General features: G+C 37.2%; 2 protein-coding genes across 4 annotated transcripts in view; one reads left to right on the top strand and one right to left on the bottom strand.

Moving 5' to 3' along the window:
- The window catches only part of LOC116288625 (prolyl endopeptidase FAP), a 27,379-nt gene extending 8,657 nt beyond the window's left edge, over positions 1–18,722 (top strand). The window contains exons 8-27 of one of the 2 annotated variants that reach the window (XM_031695445.2): positions 626–884; positions 1,891–2,038; positions 2,120–2,161; positions 3,177–3,278; positions 4,820–4,899; positions 5,559–5,606; positions 5,796–5,854; positions 5,998–6,066; positions 6,754–6,804; positions 6,887–6,982; positions 7,134–7,203; positions 7,907–7,931; positions 8,122–8,228; positions 8,646–8,711; positions 10,756–10,810; positions 10,905–11,004; positions 11,611–11,669; positions 12,062–12,134; positions 13,046–13,119; positions 15,517–18,722. In XM_031695445.2, coding sequence (XP_031551305.2) covers positions 626–884; positions 1,891–2,038; positions 2,120–2,161; positions 3,177–3,278; positions 4,820–4,899; positions 5,559–5,606; positions 5,796–5,854; positions 5,998–6,066; positions 6,754–6,804; positions 6,887–6,982; positions 7,134–7,203; positions 7,907–7,931; positions 8,122–8,228; positions 8,646–8,711; positions 10,756–10,810; positions 10,905–11,004; positions 11,611–11,669; positions 12,062–12,134; positions 13,046–13,119; positions 15,517–15,627 — 1,694 coding nt within the window. In that variant the 3' untranslated portion in view covers positions 15,628–18,722. Of the gene's footprint in view, positions 1–625; positions 885–1,890; positions 2,039–2,119; positions 2,162–3,176; positions 3,279–4,819; positions 4,900–5,558; positions 5,607–5,795; positions 5,855–5,997; positions 6,067–6,753; positions 6,805–6,886; positions 6,983–7,133; positions 7,204–7,906; positions 7,932–8,121; positions 8,229–8,645; positions 8,712–10,755; positions 10,811–10,904; positions 11,005–11,610; positions 11,670–12,061; positions 12,135–13,045; positions 13,120–14,059; positions 15,231–15,516 lie in introns of those variants that run through there. The other variant, XM_031695446.2, reaches the window with a different exon arrangement.
- LOC116288626 (gamma-aminobutyric acid type B receptor subunit 2) overlaps positions 18,723–20,355 on the bottom strand; it is a 19,019-nt gene continuing 17,386 nt past the window's right edge. For both annotated transcript variants that reach the window (XM_089036545.1, XM_089036544.1), the window contains exon 18: positions 18,723–20,348. In XM_089036545.1, coding sequence (XP_088892671.1) covers positions 20,238–20,348 — 111 coding nt within the window. In that variant the 3' untranslated portion in view covers positions 18,723–20,237. The remainder of the gene's footprint in view (positions 20,349–20,355) is intronic.

Here is a 20,355-nt window from a genome sequence, read left to right as displayed (position 1 = left end):
TTTGATGGTCTAAATACAAAGATGATTGGCTGAATTTTATTTTCACAAGATATATTGTAGTAGATTTACAAAATTAGCCATTCAGAAGTAACGGGTAATTCTTGTCGTATTGGAAATATTGGGGACTAGAAATTCCAAGTCCAAATAAAAAACATACTACAAAACTTTACTCGAATGCAAAAAAGAAATAAAAGAGGGGAAAATCTTTGTTAACCTTGACTCTAACCCTGATGATGGGTAAAGCTTGGTTGTATTAAAAATGTTCATGCAGATGAAACAGGTTTCTTTAGTTACATCTGTAATCTTTCCACAATTGATGGTTTTCACAGCGGCCATGTTGGAGGAACTTAACAAAAGAATTGTCAATGAATTCTTTTGTTATATCCTCCGACATGGCCGCCGTGTCTTTTGTTATTTAATTCTCTTGGGAATGGTTGAAAACCATCAATAGTGGAACCACTGCACTACCACACCCTTCATCAGTGTAAGAGGGACCGTAGTGACCATCTTTATAAATTGGAAATTGGTGCAATGTACATTCAAGGGGAGCTTGTGTTCTATCGTACAGCATGGCAGCCTGTGGGCAAAATCTCAGCTCAATATAATTTATATATTTTTTCAACAGAGGAAGTGTTGAATGCTGAATATGCTTTGTACTTCTCAAAGAATGGTAAATTTCTGACATATATTGAATTTGATGACACTAATGTCAAAGACTTTGTGTTCCCATGGTACGGTTCATCCAGTAATGAGTACACAAAACAACACAAAATAGCCTATCCAAAGCCTGGCACTTCTAATCCACTGATCAAGGTCAAGGTTATAGATCTATCAAAACCTAGTAAAGCTATTGAAGTTCCAAAGCCATCGTCTATAAGAAAAGGGTAAGTGATAATGCATCTTCTGATTGTATCTGTTATTAATACATGTGTCAATTTTATTTGCCCTGGCATTATAATTCTTTAAATTTCATTGCAGCGAAAAAATTAAGCACATTCTGTTATCTGTAATCAATTGATACACACAATTGTGTTATGTTTGAATCTTACAGTAAAAAACAGTAAATGTTGCAAGACATGTTACTAAAGACAAGCATGCACTACAGTACAATTAATTTCTTTTTGCACTATTGCTAGCCTGAACTCCATGACCAAACATCTGAGCTGCATCCAAATGTAACTGTGGTTTACTTTATTACATGAAATTTCCGCTATATATGTTAATTTTCAAGATTTTAAATTTGCGGGTTGCGTATTTTGCAACACTTTAATTTCATGATTTTGCCAAACAAAAACGTCATTCTAAGTCATTTCACGATTTCATAGAATTAGTTACATATTCATTACCTCTTTTAATTCAAACACACAGTTTCCTTGAACCAAACGACTTTATTGAGTAATGGTAACAACAACAACAACAAGAAATAGTTATTGTTTTCCTACATGTAGTTAATGGAGTGGAATGTTCCGATCCATTAACTATGGTGTTTTTCATTAATTCAATATTTATTTAAATATGCATTAGGGATGACACCTTAATTTTTGCGTCACATTTTCTTGACAATTATTGTTTTACATAATTTTATATAATAACTTCTATAACTGGGTAAATTTGTACTCGGGTGACCCACTGTATTTTTTCCTTCCTCACTCAGGGGGAAGGTATACACAAATTGAAATCAGCTTCCTTTTTGAATTATTGATTAGAATAGAGACCTTTTTTAAAACCTTGGACAATTATTCACATGTCTCTATCATTGCAAGCTCACCGTTCATCTCACTTCGATGCAAAGGCACGGTTACCTTTCAAGATGGCGCAGAGAACTGTGAAGGGGACTATTGGTGGTTTAAAATAGTTTGTGAATTTGCTGGTTTTTTTGTTCTTATCTAGTGACCATTACGTAGTACAAATTGGCTGGCTAAAAGATAGTCTATTTAGTGTCCAGTGGTTGACCAGGGACCAGAACTACAGCATCACTAACCTGTGTCAACTGGTCGATGATCCCAGCAGAGATAACATTGATTGTAATAAAAACAAGGTATAACTAAATTTAACAGTAGCTTTTCTTAGAACTTTATTTTTGTTGTTTGATGTTAATGATTTGTTTGTTTGATAATAGGGCCATGTTGAAAAAGTCAATAATGGCTGGGTCGATGACCAGGTATGTTATGAGTAAACAAGCTTGTTTTCATTTAATTTCCTACCATCTCACTTTTCCATTCTCCAAACCCCTTGCAATATGTTTTCTCGGTTATTTGCCAGATCTTCTTCCATGTCCTATACCTTCTACGCCTCTAGCTTCTACACCTCTACCTTCTACACCTCTACCTTCTATGTACACCTCTACCTTCTAAACCTCTACCTTCTACACGCAAACGGACAACTCACACCTACACACGAGACTTACGCTACAACATCACCGCGACACCGCACCTACACAGAGACCTTGAAACAACGCTACCGCAAACACGCTCCGGCAACACCACCGTGAACACCGCGAAAGGTGACACGACCGTCAACACCGACCTGCGACACGATACACGATACCACCGGTACCTTCTACCGGACCCGCTAACGACCCCGACTCGACCCGAACCGTGTACACCGAGAACTCACAACCGCCTTCTACACCTCTACCTTCACACCCTGAAAACCGCACTGAACACACCTTAACGGTAACACGAAACTGCTACACTTCTACCCAACATACTACAAACACTCTACCTTTAACACTCTAACTTCTACACCTCTACCTTCTACACCTCTACCTTTAACACCTCTACCTTCAACACCTCTACCTTCAACACCTCTACCTTTAACACCTCTAACTTCTACACCTCTACCTTCTACACCTCTACCTTCTACACCTCTACCTTCTACACCTCTACCTTCTACACCTCTACCTTCTACACCTCTACCTTCAAACACCCCTACCTTCTACACCTCTACCTTCTACACCTCTACCTTCTACACCTCTATCTTCTACACCTCTACCTTCAACACCTCTACCTTCAACACCTCTACCTTCTACACCTCTACCTTCTACACCTCTACCTTCTACACCTTTACCTTCTACACGTATACCTATACAGTCACATGATTCCTGCACAGAGCCTATTCAACTAACATAATGTATCTTACAGGCTAGATGCATTTAATATTTTGCTCTGTTGCAGTACATGTCACCAATTCTTGGTGACAACTACTATATAGTCAGATATCCATTCAAACAAGGAGATGATGGTGACTACCTTCACATTGCGAAAGTTGATATTGGGGTAAGAAGTGGTGCATTCATGCAATGAAAATGCAATGAATTTTATTTGAAATATGTTGATAATGATATGTATTATGGGCATGTTTTATTACTCACTCTTATTCATGAAATAGTAATTCTTTTCTTAAATTTATTTTTTGAGTCACATTTTTATATTGTAAAACGTCTTTGAACTTAAGGATATTGACGCTATATAAATTAGTCCTTATTATTATTATTCCTTATTATTCAATTCTCAGATAAAATTACTGACTCTATAAAGACAGTCAAACAATTTATTGGATAAAGCTGAACAGGATACAGTACATATCATAAATCATCATGACCTCAGTAGTTTAGTCATCTGCTTCAGCCCAGACTTTGATAACCTAGCCTTATTAGCCGTATTAGTTCTATGTGCTGAAAAAAGCACAGACAGCCCAACAAGGAACAAATATTCTGGACGAAGGACTTTTCCAATTCCACCAATTTTAGTGACCCAAAAATGGGCCGTTCAATTATGCTTGTGTCCTTCATCAATGTATGAAAATTTAGTGTGATATGCAGAAATACACACCATTATTAGTGCGAAACGAAAATGAAGATCCTTTCAAGAGAAACAAAATCTTTGAATCGTGACTTTGAAGCTCCTTTTTTTCACTTGCTCTCTCTTTTTTGACTCTGTAAGTCTTGGAGTCTTGGACCAAGTCTACCTTGTTAGCTGCTAAAGCAAAGCTGACTATTGTGAGGCAAAGTGCCGAAGTCTTGATGGTTTATGATATCATGCGAAGACCAAATTCATAATTTATGAAATGTGTTTTTGTCTTTTGGTAAAGATCTATATGTTAAGTGTATGCTACATATACATATTAAGAAATCTGCCTCAGTTGGGTTCTCACGGGACTTGAACCACTGACCTCTCGTTTGCTAGACGAGATCTCAACCGCTCGATTTACAATCGATAAAAATTCGGTTGATTTACGGATATTCCAAGCGGGTTCTGAACTGTGTTTGTCCCGTCTCATGTTGGGTAAAAGATCACGCGCGGATTTGATTAAAATATAGATCTAACACGACCTCTCCTGTAAAGCCTCAGTGGCCGAGGAGTTGAGATCTAGTCTAGCAAACGAGAGGTCAGTGGTTCGAGTCCCACGAGAACCCAACTGAGGCAGATTTTTTAATCTGCTTATATGCTCGATGTAGCATACACTTAACATATAAATTCATAATTGTTTTATTATAAATTTTGTAAATTGAAAATGAAGATTTAATTCTGCTTCTCAAACAAAGTCTCTGAAAACTTTCAAAAATATCAGAATATCATGGATAAACTTGACATGACAAATCATTGTATTATCTGCAGAAAAACTTTCAGATAATACATGTATCATGTCCAGTTCACATGGTATCAGGGATTGCTGGATATTCTCAATATAGCACTATTAAATGTGACATAGTTCGAACAAAAAACGACTTTCAGGTCCAAATTAATAATTACTTCTACAGACGTTTTTCTTTGTTTTTTTTTCTATTCTTATATCTTATTGTTATTCTATGCAACAGAGTGGAGAGATAACACCAATAACATCTGGTAAATGGGAAGTTACAAACGTGTATGCATTTGATGACCAAAGAGAACTTCTGTAAGTATTTTCTAACAAGGTAATTCAATATCTAACACATTGCAAGTTGATCTAGTTTTTGAGCACTCATCTCACAAAAAAATAATGTTTAGTTCCAGGAACTATCCATACCCCTCCCCACCCATGGAAGATTTTTCTAAAAACTCCCTTCTACTCCCGGAAATTCCAATTTTCTTCCATACAAATATTTGTAATTTTTGTTCTTTCTCTAACCCCCCCCCCCCCCCCCTTTCCCTTCAGAAATTCCAAATTCCTTTGTGGGGTGGGTATGAATAATAGTTGCCTTGCAGCGCTTTGGATTGCAGCTAAAAACTCCCTTCTACTCCCGGAAATTCCAATTTTCTTCCATACAAATATTTGTAATTTTTGTTCTTTCTCTAACCCCCCCCCCTTTCCCTTCAGAAATTCCAAATTCCTTTGTGGGGTGGGTATGAATAATAGTTGCCTTGCAGCGCTTTGGATTGCAGCTCAATCTGGGGGACAAAACAATAGGCCTCAATTCTCAGAAGATTGGAATTCTTTTGTTTTGTCCCCCAAATTGAGTTGCTTTGATGTCACATGCAAGGGGTCTATTTCTGGAACTACACAATGTCCACAAGTGTCAGATTTGGATAACATGATGATGTGATGGTGTTTGATTCTTTTTTCATTTTTTGAAGGTTCTTTGAGAGCACTCGAGAATCTCCTGTTACACGTCACATCTACAGGTTTGTTTGGGATGCTTGTTATAATATAATAACAGTTGAATCACACATTATCACATAAAAAATAAATCACAATCTGTTAACAAATAGCAAAAACATTTACAAAATCGTTAAAATATATAACTATGCTATACAAATTCAGGGGTTTAGGTTTGGAATACTTGAATTTATTTCTAATTTGTCTTGTTACAGTGTGTCTATAAAAGACAATGTCATTACCTGTCTATCCTGTAATCTCCCAGAAGTTAAAAGTAAGTACAATCCTTCTCTTTAAAGTATCTCTGTCTGTCTGTCTGTCTGTATGTATGTCTTCAGTCAGACATTCATTCAGCTTTTTAACTAGGTCACTCAATAAGCTATCAATGTAAATATTGCTTTTTCTTTCTATGTTTAGGGGGTGAATCTAGTTACTTTAGAGCTTCATTCAGTAAGAAGGGTAGCTGGTATGTGCTTGATAGTCAAGGTATGATTCTTGAAATAGTTAGAAGCCATTTGAGTGATGCAGTAGTGTACATTATTGTTAAGTCACTGAATTTGGTTCAGTTATAGCCTTATATGCATACTGCATGTTGCAGAGAGTCATAAGTAAGAATTTGGTTCAGGGACCATGGAAAACGAAAACCCCTCTACATTGCTAATATCCCCTGAATTTTCCGCGTCCAATCCTCCCTCCCACTATTAACCTTATGGATAAAGAAATAATAGTTAAGAGATTGGCTAGTTGTCTAGAATGGGAAAATAATTATTTGTCGTCGCGACAAAAAAGTGTTTCGGAGTTTTGATGTTTCAATAAGCCTGAAGCGAGATGACGTTTTAGCCCCGTCTCTAGACCATAATCCTTTTCACACTGCTTTTGTTCTTTAATTATGACTATTGTTCCTGTATTCTCTAAGGAATAAAAAAATTTAATATGAAAGAATTTTAAAAACTATTATGGTATAGAGTTGGGGGTAAAACGTCATCTCGCTTCAGGCATATTACAGTACATCGTCGGAAAACACAAAGTTTTCAAGGACACGTCCCGATGGAATGTCATGGAATCGCCTTGACTGACATCCCCAAAACCTGCTTCATCACGAAGATGATTGTGCATACTAATGTCATCTTTGACCTGCTACTAATAGTATCTTTGCTTTCCATGTGTTCGTAGGACCATCTGTTCCTTGGACACGACTCTACAGCAGCAAAGACCCAACCAAAGGTATTTATCAAACATTAATATTACTGCTCGTTTTTTAGACTCATATAACGATAAGTGACTTTTTACTCTCGTTGAATTCCAGTGGTTTTATTGGAAAATAACCAGGAACTAAAAGAGAAGTTGAAAAAACTACCGATGGGTAAGACGAAGATTATCAAGGTTCCAAGTGACAATAACGGTGAGATAACTAAAAGCTATATTTTGGTTTTCTTTCAATGACGACGTCATTATTGTTATTGAAATTGTTTCATAGCTGTGTGCCACCAATGTCACCCAATAACCACGAGTCAAGCCCCTGTTTTCTTATTAATATTATTATCTTGTTCTAGAGATCTACACCAAGATATTTTACCCACCATTTTTCGATGAGAGAAAGAAGTATGCTGTGATGTTCTACGTGTAAGTTGACGAATGTTTTTCTACTTTTCGTTGCCAAAAAATAAAATAAGAAATCAAACATAATGGAAAACAACTATTCGCTTCAATAATGAATTCTGTTCCATGGAATCCAAGTGAATATGTGACCTACATCATTACAGCAAGGTGGTAGAATGCAAACCACAGGTATTCTGTGAAAAAGTCGGTGTCGTATGCGTGCCTTGCCACGACCGTGTAGTTTTCTAGACTTTTGATTGGGGAATTTTTTCTCTCGCGCAATGTGATTGGTCGGACATTGCCGTGACATTGGCGTGACCGTGTCCGCGCCGTGTTTCGGACATTTGATTGGATGGAGAGTAAATTCTCGTGCAATGTGATTGGTCTGGCGTATGCCTTGCCGTGTCATGACCGTTATCGTGCCGTGAGCTTTTCACAGTCATACGAAAACTTCTCTATATCCATGAAATAGTGCTAACTAATTAGTTTTTGTTCTATTTCACGGATATATTAGTTTGTACTCTAGAGTGCAAACAATATAACCGTGAAACTTTAGTAATACTAAATAGCGCAATTTCATGCGAATTCCATTGTTTTCTATTGTTTAATTAGCACTATTTTGTACTATTTAGTAAATAGTGTTTCACGGATTAATTGTTTGCACTCTACCAAACTCATCATTTATTTTGTATTTAATTTTTTCTCTCTGTTTGTTTCTTTTCCTCAGCTATGGCGGCCCTTCTACTCAAAGTGTAAGTTTGTCCTTTCTTGAATGAGTGATAGTTTACATTTACGAAATCTTTTGCACTCGAGTTGATATTAAAATGCTTTTACGTTGTTTATGTTTCCTTCTGAACGCTTTTAAGCCTCTTTCCTGTAAGAAAAGTAATATTGAGGAGATTCGTACTGGAATTGTGTAACCCTATGTGTGCATGTTAACAGGTGTCAGATGCATGGAGCCTTGGCTTTGAAGCTGGTTATCTCTCGCATAATTTCGACATGATATGCGTCTATGTTGACGCTCGAGGAACAATGGGAAGAGGACAGAGGTATGTTACAAGTGCTCCGAAATTCACAGCTGGAGCAACTGACGGATGAAATTTAATAGGCTAAGTGTGCAATGATGGTAATGGCGGTTCACTGATAGGAAGGCCACGTATGATGTAGCTGATAAAAACTAAGGAAAACTGTGAAACCAGAAGAAAGACCTACAAAGCATACTTTTCATAGACACACCTTGGTGAAATGTCTGCGCATGCGTTAGGCATGAGTTGCGTACACCGCGGACGCGTCTGTTTTCCCGCCTAAATGTTAATAATGCGTTGGCTTGTGACTAATGCGCGATGGAAGCTTATCATAAAGCATTTACATGCCGGATATTTCCATGTATAAAGTACTACGTGGTCCTGAAAAGGGCTGTTCGTGGTTGCATGATATCATTATCAATTTATATATTTGTATTTTAGGTTTAAACATGCTGTATTCCATCACCTTGGTAGATACGAAGCTACTGACACAATTAACGTTGCCAAGTAAGACACATTGACCAGTCCCTCTTACTCGAGTTTGCCTAATGGTCGTGGGTCGTGGGTCGTGGGTCGTGGGTACGAAGTCGTGGGTCGTGGGTACGAAGTCGTGGGTCGTGGGTAAAAAGTCGTGGGTTCCATTTTTTCCCCCAAATTTCCAAATTTATCATTTCTTCACTATTCTTCTAAAGCGAGATTGTGTGGCTTTCTTCCCGTAAATTCGCGAACTCGACTCGAAGTATTAACGTAAAGCTTATAGCTTTTTGTCTCTATTATTAGATTATAGGTTTTTTATAGGTTTAAATATCAACTCTACTATGCAAAATGGTTCTCAGTAAGGTGGTTCTCAAAACTGCGCAAGCTCCCCGCGTTATAACTCAGGGTTTTTCTTTTTTTTGAAAAGGCAAACCAAGCTCTGAACCAGGATTAACCGGTAACGTCTATAAAATCCCCAAACTTTGCTGTCCTCAAAATTAGCTAGTCACGCAAATCTTGACCTCTTGTTTGTCATTGGTAGTTGTTAAAAGCAAATATTTTGAGTTTTGGCTTGATAATAGAAAACGAAAGGAGCATCTTATCAGATATTTCCATAAACTTTACACCAACAATGAGAAGCAAAAATAGACTATGTGAAAAGCGATCGAATTAGAAGTGTGTTGAGAATGATTCGAAATTCAAAAAAGTTTTTGTACTGTCCATACAGCGTGAGCAATGCAGAGTAAAATATTTCAATCTATGGCATAGCTAGGCTCTTTCCAGTCGCACCTAATACGAAAAGATACTAGATCTCTCGTATACATTAAGACATAAAATCAAAATTTGGTTCCAATAAAACTGAATAAAAGGTTTGAGACTGGTGATGAAGATGAAGATGGAGACACGTGTTGGAATCTCCTAAACGGGCGATTATTCGTCATTCCATGTAGTTGGTGGACATGATTTTTTAAAGAGCTGACTCTATTGGAATTTCTACTTTACTTATAATTTAGGTATAGACCCGCAAAATCAAGAATAAAACATCGTTTTGATTATACTTACATCAAATCGGTTCTTCTCTAAGTTAGTGAATATAACTTCTTTGACCTTCCTGGTATTTAAGCCCAACTGATACGCTCCCGCGGCATAAAAGCAGTCCCTATCAACCTTGGAGTCGTAGGTAACGGTAAACCCCGCACTTTCGAGTCGTTTACTCAGGATTTCCACACTAACGCAGAGAACTACTAAGAAATAGTGAAACAAGCTTTCTCGCAACGACACAAATAGAACGAGGAGAAACGCGATGCCGAAAACGCGAATTTGCTGTCCATCAACTTCACACGTTTGCAGCGGCTTGTCGCTCCAGTTTCTAGGTAACATCTTGATAAAGTCCATTGAAGACTCCTCGTTGAAGCGAGACAAGGTAGAAGACTAGTTTTTTGGTTTTTTTTTCTTTTTCTTTTTTTTTTCCCCGCCAAATTTATGTTTGAACAGTAAGGCCAATATAAATGAAATGTAAGAAAGTGCTAAAAGGTTTTCCAGGCCACCAATTTTGGTGTATTTTTATAACACTGTCACGCAAATCAGACACAGACAACCTTGCACAACCCACAATTACACCGAATTTATAGGAACAAAACCACGCGATTTCGTTTTGGAAGTATAGTGATAAATTTAACTTTAAAAATGATAAATTTGGAAAAAAATGAACCAACACTTCGTACCCACGACTTCATACCCACGACCCACGACTTCGTACCCACGACCCACGACCATTAGGCAAACTCCTCTTGCTCTCGTTATTAATGACCTTAAGATTTATAAAAAGTGTTATAAAAGTGTAAATTACTTGGGTTTAGGGTTTCGTTCCTTCAAAGTCTGTCTTCTCTGTGAATGAGTTGACTTTCCTGACAAAGTTTGGAGTAAAAATCTCCAATAAACAGAACCCTAAAGAGAAATTTACACTTCCGGTTGACATCGTTGACGAGCCTTAAGTCCCCTATTATGAAGTAGAGTAGATTCAATCCAGGCTCAGGGTGATTAATGTGAAATTTTCTATCACTTTTCATTTCAGATACATGCGAAACTTACCGTATGTGGACAAAGACAAAATAGCCATCTGGGGATGGGTGAGTCTGTTCTTTTGATATACTTTTCCTTATTCAGATCATCTGTACTAACTTAAGTTTTTTTTTTCTTTTTTCATGTGTTTTTTTTTTCTAGTCTTATGGTGGTTACCTAACGTCGTACGTTCTTGGGCAAGATACTGGTGTATTCAAGTTGGGCATGGCTGTTGCCCCGGTGGCAGACTGGAGATATTATGGTATGAATATTCATTGTTAATGATGGTCGTTAGTTGAGACTGTGATCAAACCTAACCCATGGTCCGTGGTACAGGATTAACTAAATAGTCCCCTTAACAGTTTCCTTGCCATCTTGGAAGGTAACTGAGCCTGTTCAATGATAGAGACGTGTGAATGCTTGTCCAGGGTGTTTTAAAAGAAATGTCTCTATCATTGCAAGGTCACCGCCGTTCTCGCTTCGATAAAGCAACTTTGGATCTGTGAAGGAAACTATTCCTTAGACTCCATAAAAATGCCGCGAATTTGAAAACTTCTTCTCAAATTTCTCACTTGAAATGTCATTGAAATGATAAAAGTTGAGAAAAAAGCTAAAAGAATCCTTGGTTGCTCATTGAAAATCGAAAGTGTAGGCCTGACTTTGTGGTGTAGTTGAGAAAATCATCAAATAGCAGATAAGTCACTTCATTAAAATGGTGAGAAAAATATCACTGTTTCAAACATATATAATGTCTTAAGAAATGGAGTTTTAAATTTATAAAACTCTCTATGAAAAATTCTTGACTTGCTTTGAGGAATCCTGCATGCACCCTGTGTAAGTTACTTATAATGTTTCATGTTTACACTAGATTCAATATACACGGAACGTTACATGGGATTACCACAGTACAACAAGGAGGGCTACGAAGTAAGTTTGCATCATGTGCTCAATATCACTTTTCCTAAAAGTACGATTACACGGAGCAACTTGAAACTTGTCCCGAAACTGCAAAAATGTTGCGCGAGAATGTCTCTGTCCATCTACATAAACGCGGTAGTCAGCCAATCAGCGCGCGCGTTATATGTCAAATATTTTCTAAACAGGAATAAATGTATTATATTAGAGTGAGTAATGCTGATGATGATAAGAGTGAGTATTTCTGGTCGGAAATTATCAATATTATACGTGTTCATTATAGAACTTTCAACTTCAAATAGACGTTTAAATAAACGATATAGAAAATGCTGTAAAAGGTCTGCATGAACAGTAAGAAAGATAGACCGCTGAGTACAAATGAAATTGATTTTTCTTCCATCCAGGAATCATCAGTTCTTCCACTAGCCAAGAATTTCAAGAACGTACACTATTTGTTGGTTCATGGTACGGCTGACGGTAAGATTAATAAAGTATTTATTATTAGCCACAGCTTAAATGTCATTGAATTTTTGTACTTCTTTTGGTTGCTTTTGGTCGATAAGAGTATGTATACTCTTCCTCTTCCTCTTCACCACCATCATCATCCTCACAATCATCACCTCAATCATCATCATCATCATCGCCACCATCATTATCACCATCATCACCACCACCATCATCATCATCACCAGCATCACCACCAGCATCATCATCACCATCATCATCATCACCACCACCATCATCATCATCATCAAAACCACCATCATCATCTTCACAATCATCATCTTACTCATCATCATCGACACCACCGCCATCATCACCATCCTCATCAAGACCACCATCATCATCTTCACAATCATCATCTTACTCATCATCATCACCACCACCACCATCATCACCATCACCATCAAGACCACCATCATCATCTTCACAATCATCATCTTACCCATCATCATCACCACCACCATCATCATCACCAGCATCACCAGCAGCATCATCATCACATCATCATCAAGACCACCATCATCATCTTCACAATCATCATCTTACTCATCATCATCACCACCAGCATCATCATCACCAGCATCACCACCAGCATCATCATCACCATCATCATCATCACCACCACCATCATCATCTTCACAATCATCATCTTACTCATCATCATCACCACCACCGCCATCATCATCATCCATCATCATCATCACCATCATCATCTTACTCATCATCATCACCACCACCGCCATCATCATCATCATCACCACCATCATCATCTTCACAATCATCATCTTACTCATCATCATCACCACCACCGCCATCATCATCATCATCTACAGTTAACCGTCACACACACAGTGCTTACGTCCTATTGTCATTTTCATTCACAGATAATGTTCACTTCCAAAACTCTGCTCAGCTTGTCAAGAAATTAACAGAAGAAGAAATAGAATTCCAGGTTCAGGTAAGCTCTAAAAAAACTTTCAGTCAGACTGTTTTGGACTAACTGCTATGTGCTATGTGATAACGACGACAACTAACATTAAAAAAGATTAAAATAATAAAGGGTTAAAGAAGCAATAACCTAAACTACATCATAAAAAGATGCAACATAAAATATCTAATATCCTATTTAATATTCAAATCCTTTAATATTGTTTAATGTTTTTTTTTGTTACTACCACAATGCTTAGCGTTTCGTAGTCTCGTTTCCTATCACAAACCTTTTGCTATTTTAGCACCAATTACTACCACTACCAGAATCCCCTGCGCACTTTGCTTTATTCCACTATATTAGCAGCAATTACTACCACTACGTACACCAAAATCCCTTGCGCACTTTGGTTTGTTCCCCTACATAGCACCAATTATCCGTTCCCCTTATTATGTCACGATACTTCCACTATCGGAATTATTTTCGTGCTTCCTTTGTATGGTTTGGCTAACACCAGTATCTTGCCACTACTGAAGGAGTTAAGACACTTGAATAAGAAAAAGGGCTTGAAGAGCATTCTGGTATAAGTAGTATCAAGACGTAATAAGGCGAACGAATGGAGGATTGTCTTTCTAAGAGGCGATAAGATTAAATAGGACTGATATTCATTCATAAAGCATTGTGGTAGTGACAGTAAAATGACACCATCATATGAAACGTCTTTGCAGGGATGGATCCAGGAATTATAGAAGGGGGTGACTATTACAAAGGTTTTATCGAGAATTCGAGGAAAGGGGGGTAACTGTTACTAACGACATGCTAAGAAATTTGAGAACAAAGTGGGCGGGGGGGGGGGTGACTAGTCACCCCTTTTACCACTCCTTTTACCACCCCTTTTACCACCCCTGCTTTGATTCATTGTTGTACACTTGATATGGATACTTACATGAATCCTACATGTGTGTCTCAGTTTTATGTTGACAAGAATCACTCGATTGGCGGCGTACAGAAGCATCTTTTTCACCTCTTGATTCAATTCTTACAAGAAAAGTTGAATCTGCAGTAAGCGAGCATCCAGTAACAGCCAAGCGCGCAGGAGAAGAAATGCCTTTACGTACACTAGTCTATTAACACAGAGTGGAAAATTGTCACAGACCACAGCAACACGTATACTATTCTATTAACACAGACAGATTGTACACTTGTCACGTACTACAGCAACACGTATACTAGTCTATTAACACAGACAGACTGTACACTTGTCACGTACCACAGCAACACGTATACTATTCTATTAACACAGACAGATTGTACACTTGTCACGTACTACAGCAACGCGTAAAATGACAAATTATTTTATACAGCTACGCATGTGTGCTCATACTTCGATTTTTTTATCTGTTATTGTGTGCGATGTTTGTAAATAATTGTAAATAAACGATCAATAATAAAATACTTTAAACCAGTAATAATAAACTATTAAAATTCAACTGAAACTAAACCTACAACTACAACTACTACTACAACTACCACTACAACTACGCTACTACTACTACTACTACTACTACTACTACTACTACTACTACTACTACTACTACTACAACTACTACTATTACTACTACCACCACTACCACCGCCACCACTACCACTGCGACTGCCACTATCACTACCACTACAGCTGCAGCTACAACGAAAACCGAGAACCAAGAATATCAGCTGATTGACTACTGACGGTTTTATCATAACTATCACTCGTTATTAAGCTAGAAAATTAAAACTTAATAATAAAATAAACAAAACTGGTTAAATAAATAAAACATAAACTATAAAAATATATGAAAACCAATATCACTCGCTAAACCTCACATTGAATAAACAAAATATGGAACATAAACATAACATCAACGCTAGTTGATGACGCACGGGAGTAGGGTAAGGCGGTTTCTAAAAATAGCCCAACCGGGAATTCACATGGCGCGACATTAAGAAGTTTCCATCTCTTATTTATAATCTCTTGGTACGATATAACTTATAGCCTAATAGTAGCTCATCCAATCAGAGCACAGCATTAGGGATAGACCACTAATTTGGATTTGACAAATACCCTACTTGCATAGACGTAATAAAATCCAACAAAGCTACTGCTTCTCGATACAAATTGCAGTTAGGTCGCCATATTAACTCTTTCTTATGAATATCCCTTCTCAATGATTCTCGTTTTCCTCCATTTCTCCATTCCTTTTTTTTTTTTTTTTTTTTTTTAATTTATCCCCTTTTCTCAATTTCTTTCCTGTTTTTAACTTTTTCTTCCCTGCCTTTATCGTTTTTCCCATTTCTTTTCTCTTTCCCATTTTTTTAATCATTCTTTCTTTCCATATCCTCTTCACAATCTTTGATATTGAACATCCCACATCTTCATTTTCACAGTTCTACACGGATAAGAACCACGCCCTAGCCGGTGACGGTACGTCAGAACACCTTTACCATCTCTTAACCAGATTCTTAAAAGAAAAAGGAATCGCTTTTTCTTCAAGCTGAACGAAACACTTGCTACGTTGGAATCTAATGTAAGATAAGCTAAGAACCTGCTACATGACCTGGTACTAAGTAGTATAAGCTTAGTATTCTAGTTAGAAATGCTGTCGTTGGCAATGACATACATTTTCTTTCTAACTTCAATACTATTTATTCAAACTACTAAAGCTATGAAAACAACTGCTTTCAAATTTTTGGGACCAGTAGCGAGGTCCTGGGTAAGGCCATGATCTACCAGGAATTTGTCTGGCTGTTGTCTGGCTTTTTTTAGTTTGTTATCAGAGCTTTAGAAAGCTCTTGGCTTAAATGGGGTTTTGGTTTGTAGACTGCTTTGTTTTTTTTTTGGAAAGCAAAAGCGCTTAGAATGGAGCAATTTTTGGGAAATAAATTTCAGTTTATTTAGAGAAAAAATGACGGGGGAAAGCAAAGCCAATTTTGTTTTAGCCATGCTTTGGTACACTTAAATAATCCTTAGAAATAACAATATTTAAGTAATATATTGGAGAATCCAATTTGGGATTAAAATTCTCGGTAATTTAAAGGGAGAAAAAAAAAGGTAATTCGATAAAAGTAGCTGTGTTGTTCTTAGTGATGTTTTGTGCACCATTATTATATATATATAAGTAATTGTTTTCAGTTCTTTAACAAAGTAAGGGACATATATCAAGATTTATTTATTTATTTTCTGCTGAAGGATGAAATCCCAGTAGACGCCTTTCAGCAACAGTCCATTTGCACTAAAGGCGTGATTGCAACTTGTCTAGAGCAACGGAGACGCAATCGTTGCCAAAAATAGAAACGAATTCTACTTCTGGCAACGATTGGTGCAACTTATCTTGCAACATATATTCGAATTGCGTAGGTTACACGCTGCAATAATGCTCTTTTCCCTTTTGAATTTCATGTTGACACTAGTGCTCGATTTAAGTGGGTTGTGGTCACGTGACCCGTAAGCGTAAATGGCCTATCACCAAAGCCGCTCAATTCAGAGATGGCAAAACGATGTATTTTAATTCTACACACAACAGTAAAATTCTATTGTTTTGTCCTCTGAATTGATCTGCATTGAGAATATCCTACGAGGAGTCTACATGCCTGCTAGTCTGTCTTGTAGATGCGCATGACTGGAAAATAGAAGCAGACTTGTCAGGCGTGAAAAGACTTCACTCTCACGAAACCGAGCGTGGTCTCGTGTAAGTCTCGGTACAAACTCGGCGATGACTCGTTTTCATTGGGTTAGGCTGGAACTAGCCTATCGTGTCCATTAGTTATCATTGAATCCTATTGGACTGTTTACGGTTTTATTTTTGTCATACATCTGAGATTTATTAACGGTGCCAAAACCGACATTTGAAAATATCGTAAAAAATACTTAAAATTTAAAAATTGAATCCAAAGAATTGTTCATGATCATGTATTCAATCAGTACGAGAGACCATGGTCTCTTGATCAATGCTAAATGGAATAATTTGATAATAATAATAATAACTTTATTTACGTGTCGAAATTTTCTGGTTTACAATAAATTGTGAACTAATAGAGGACACCTATGTTTGTGTGTGTGTGTGTGTGTTTGTGTGTGTGCAATAGTTTGGGGAGTAGGAGCTTTTTAAATCTTTTTCAACATCTTTGCGAATAACCAGACGTATACGCTTTAATTAAGGACTTTCTAAATGCTTTGCTAAATATTTTAAAGTATAGTAAAACTTTTCTCGGATTCGGATTCTTGCGCACTCTGACACAGGATTCCCACTTTGGATTTCTTTGGATTCCCAAATCGATTGAAAACACTGAATGAATTCAGTATATAAAGTATACACACTATTTTGCACCTAAAACACTTCATGTACTATTTAGTATTGTTCCTACAAATATATTATAAAACCACTTAGTGTGCATATATGAAGTATCTACCTCCTTTTAAGTATTTTGTTCTATTTATTGTCCGCAATTGTTATTTTTTTCAACGTAAACGCAAAATGTTGTACACATTTATTAATTCACTAGGCCGTAAAATATTATCATAAGGGATATATTAGTTAAACCCACCCAGAATTCTGGGTACAAGTTATGCCGCCATCTTGTTTTCTGGACGAGATGACCCTATTTAGACTAGAAATGCCTTAGAAGTTTTAATAGTAGAATAGTTAGAATAGTTAAGAAAATGGCGTTTTAGCCCGTCACTTTTCGTTACCCAAAATCAAATCAAATAGATCGTAATTTTCTGGTGAAAGGCCTTGGCACAGGCAGCCCAACAAAAGCGGAAGGCCTTAGGAGGGGCCAGCGTCAGGACTATGAAACTAAGAAAGGATCTTTTTGTGTTTGAAAACACCGCACGCGGCAACGGTACGGAATTCACGTTATTTCGCACGTATAACTCATAGGCATTACAATAATTCCTTATTACAGAAAAATATATTTCGTGATAAAGACTGATGTAAATAATTTAATTGTTCGTAAAATGGGGGACAATATGTCATGGTCAAAAATTACAGTCAAGCCTCTAATACGGACACCAAAGTAACCTACCTTTGACCGTATTATGACCGTATTATGAAGGGTTTTTATTGAATACTTTAACGAAGGAAGTGCCCGTAATGGAGCAGTGTTCATATTATAGAGGTTCGACCGTAGTTAGTATCACAATCCATAGAAGCAGCACAAAGGCTTTTGTTCCTTACTTCGGCAATAGTCATTTCACTCGACCTGTATGAAACCGGTTTATTAGTTATGTAAATATAAAATCCTTTACAATAGTCAGGGGTAGGTCTATAGGTGGGTACATCAAGAAAGACGTAGTGGCAGCCATATTGATTAGCATAACATTAAAAGTCCAGTCTTTATCTTTTGTTTATGTCAGCCAACATGGCGGCTATGACGTCACATGCCTTCTTAAAATAGTAAGGAATTTAATGGTAGTCCAGTATTTCGGATGAAGTCATCAAGGACGTCACTTTAGGAGAAATATTGACTTTCAGACGCAGAGGTGCCTCTGAATCAGGTCAGTTTGAAATGACTATAAGCTGGAGATGGTTAATATTATACATGATAAACTTGTAAATCAATGAGGGTAAAATAAAATAAACCAAAGCAAAGTATATTTCGTATCAGTCATTTTACTTTAAATACCTACGTTATAAATATACTGCGTTTGCACACTCAGTTTCTATGAATATATTTTTTATGTTGGGTCATATTATGGTAGAGTGACCACAGTAAATCCGTGAAACACTAATTACTAAATAGTACAAAATAGTGCTAATTAAACAATAGAAAACAATGGAATTCGCATGAAATTGTGCTATTTAGTATTACTAAAGTTTCACGGATTTACTGTGGTCACTCTATTTAGTTTATTATCATTGTCTAAATTGCCTTAATATTTTAACGGATTAGTGATTTCTTACTTAACAATGAATGAAACATGGTCAAATCCTTCATACATGCCTCTAGTGTTTCTAGAATTATTTATTTAACCATTACGAGGTTGAGAAAAAAAACTGAATCGAGTAGACATTGCAGTGCATTGTGAAACTGTTTTAGCGGACGAAATTGATGCCATCTTGTAAATATGCATCTTAAAACATTCCCACAATATACAATTAACAATTTTACCATAACTTGGAAATTTCTCAAGAGCTGATTGGCTTAGAACCATTGTCGATTAGAGGCTAGATTAGACGGCTTTTCAAACTATTTACTTGTCTTTTTGTTCAATTTTTTCGACTTTGCTATGGTAAAAAACTAATCAAAGTCAGTTTTCTATGGGTCTGTACTGAAATGACGTCAAAAATGATCCAAACTCAAGTGGAACCACGAGCGCAGCAATTCGACCCAGGAAAACCACGCGCGCGAATGAAATACAAAATAGACTGGAGAAATGTTACATTTCTTACCAGTTTCTTTCCGCTACTTGGTTCGCCATCGCCCCGCGCATAGATAAAAGTGGGTCAAGCTCTAGACTAGAAACTAGCTGACTTGGTCAGTGTTTTATAGAGCAGTTTTTATATGACTGTGAAAAGCTCATGTCACGAACACGATCGTGACACGGCAAGGCATACGCCAGTCCAATTACACGATAATTTACTCCCCAACCAATCAAACACATGGAACACGGCAAGAACATGACGATCACAAGGTCACGTCAAGGTCACGTCACTGCCAGACCAATCACATTGCGCGAGAAAAAAACCAGCCAATTAAAATTCTAGAAAACATCGGCACGGCACGCTTACGGCTCTGTGCTTTTCACAGTCATACGGAAATTGCTCTATATGCGATGCGCAAGAAAACGATATTGACGGACGAACTCCAATCGCATGAGGGATTTTTAAGGACTATGGGTATCTAGTATAATACAAATTTTAAATAACTTTCAGATGAAGGTGATTGCTTAAGAAAGTGGAATGACTACCTCTCCATAGACTCTTTCTAAGATAGTGAACTGATACGGATGGTTTACAAGAAGGGTCCCAAAACAAATCTTTGAGGTACGCCTGGATAAGGTAGCAAAGATCCCTGCTGTCAGTGCCAGATTGCCATACGTGCTATCTTATTCCTTCCAGAGTGAGCCTTTCATCGTCTCTAGCTATAAAATACACGATTAACGTCCTTCAAATTTTGGACTCTGTTGCGTCCTTTGCCTCGGTTGTAGCTTCTTGAGCCGCTTCAGCACTCTCTATTGTTGTTGAATTATCGTAACCCATATTTGTCTCTTCTTTAATCTGCATT

Source organism: Actinia tenebrosa, unplaced genomic scaffold, assembly GCF_029948245.1.
Source record: "Actinia tenebrosa isolate PJP-AT-01 unplaced genomic scaffold, QUT_ActTen_1.0 PGA_scaffold4__44_contigs__length_22323623, whole genome shotgun sequence".
In the NCBI taxonomy this organism is placed as follows: domain Eukaryota; kingdom Metazoa; phylum Cnidaria; class Anthozoa; order Actiniaria; family Actiniidae; genus Actinia; species Actinia tenebrosa.
Note: the sequence above shows the minus strand (reverse complement) of the source record. Positions and strands in the feature narration are given on the sequence as shown.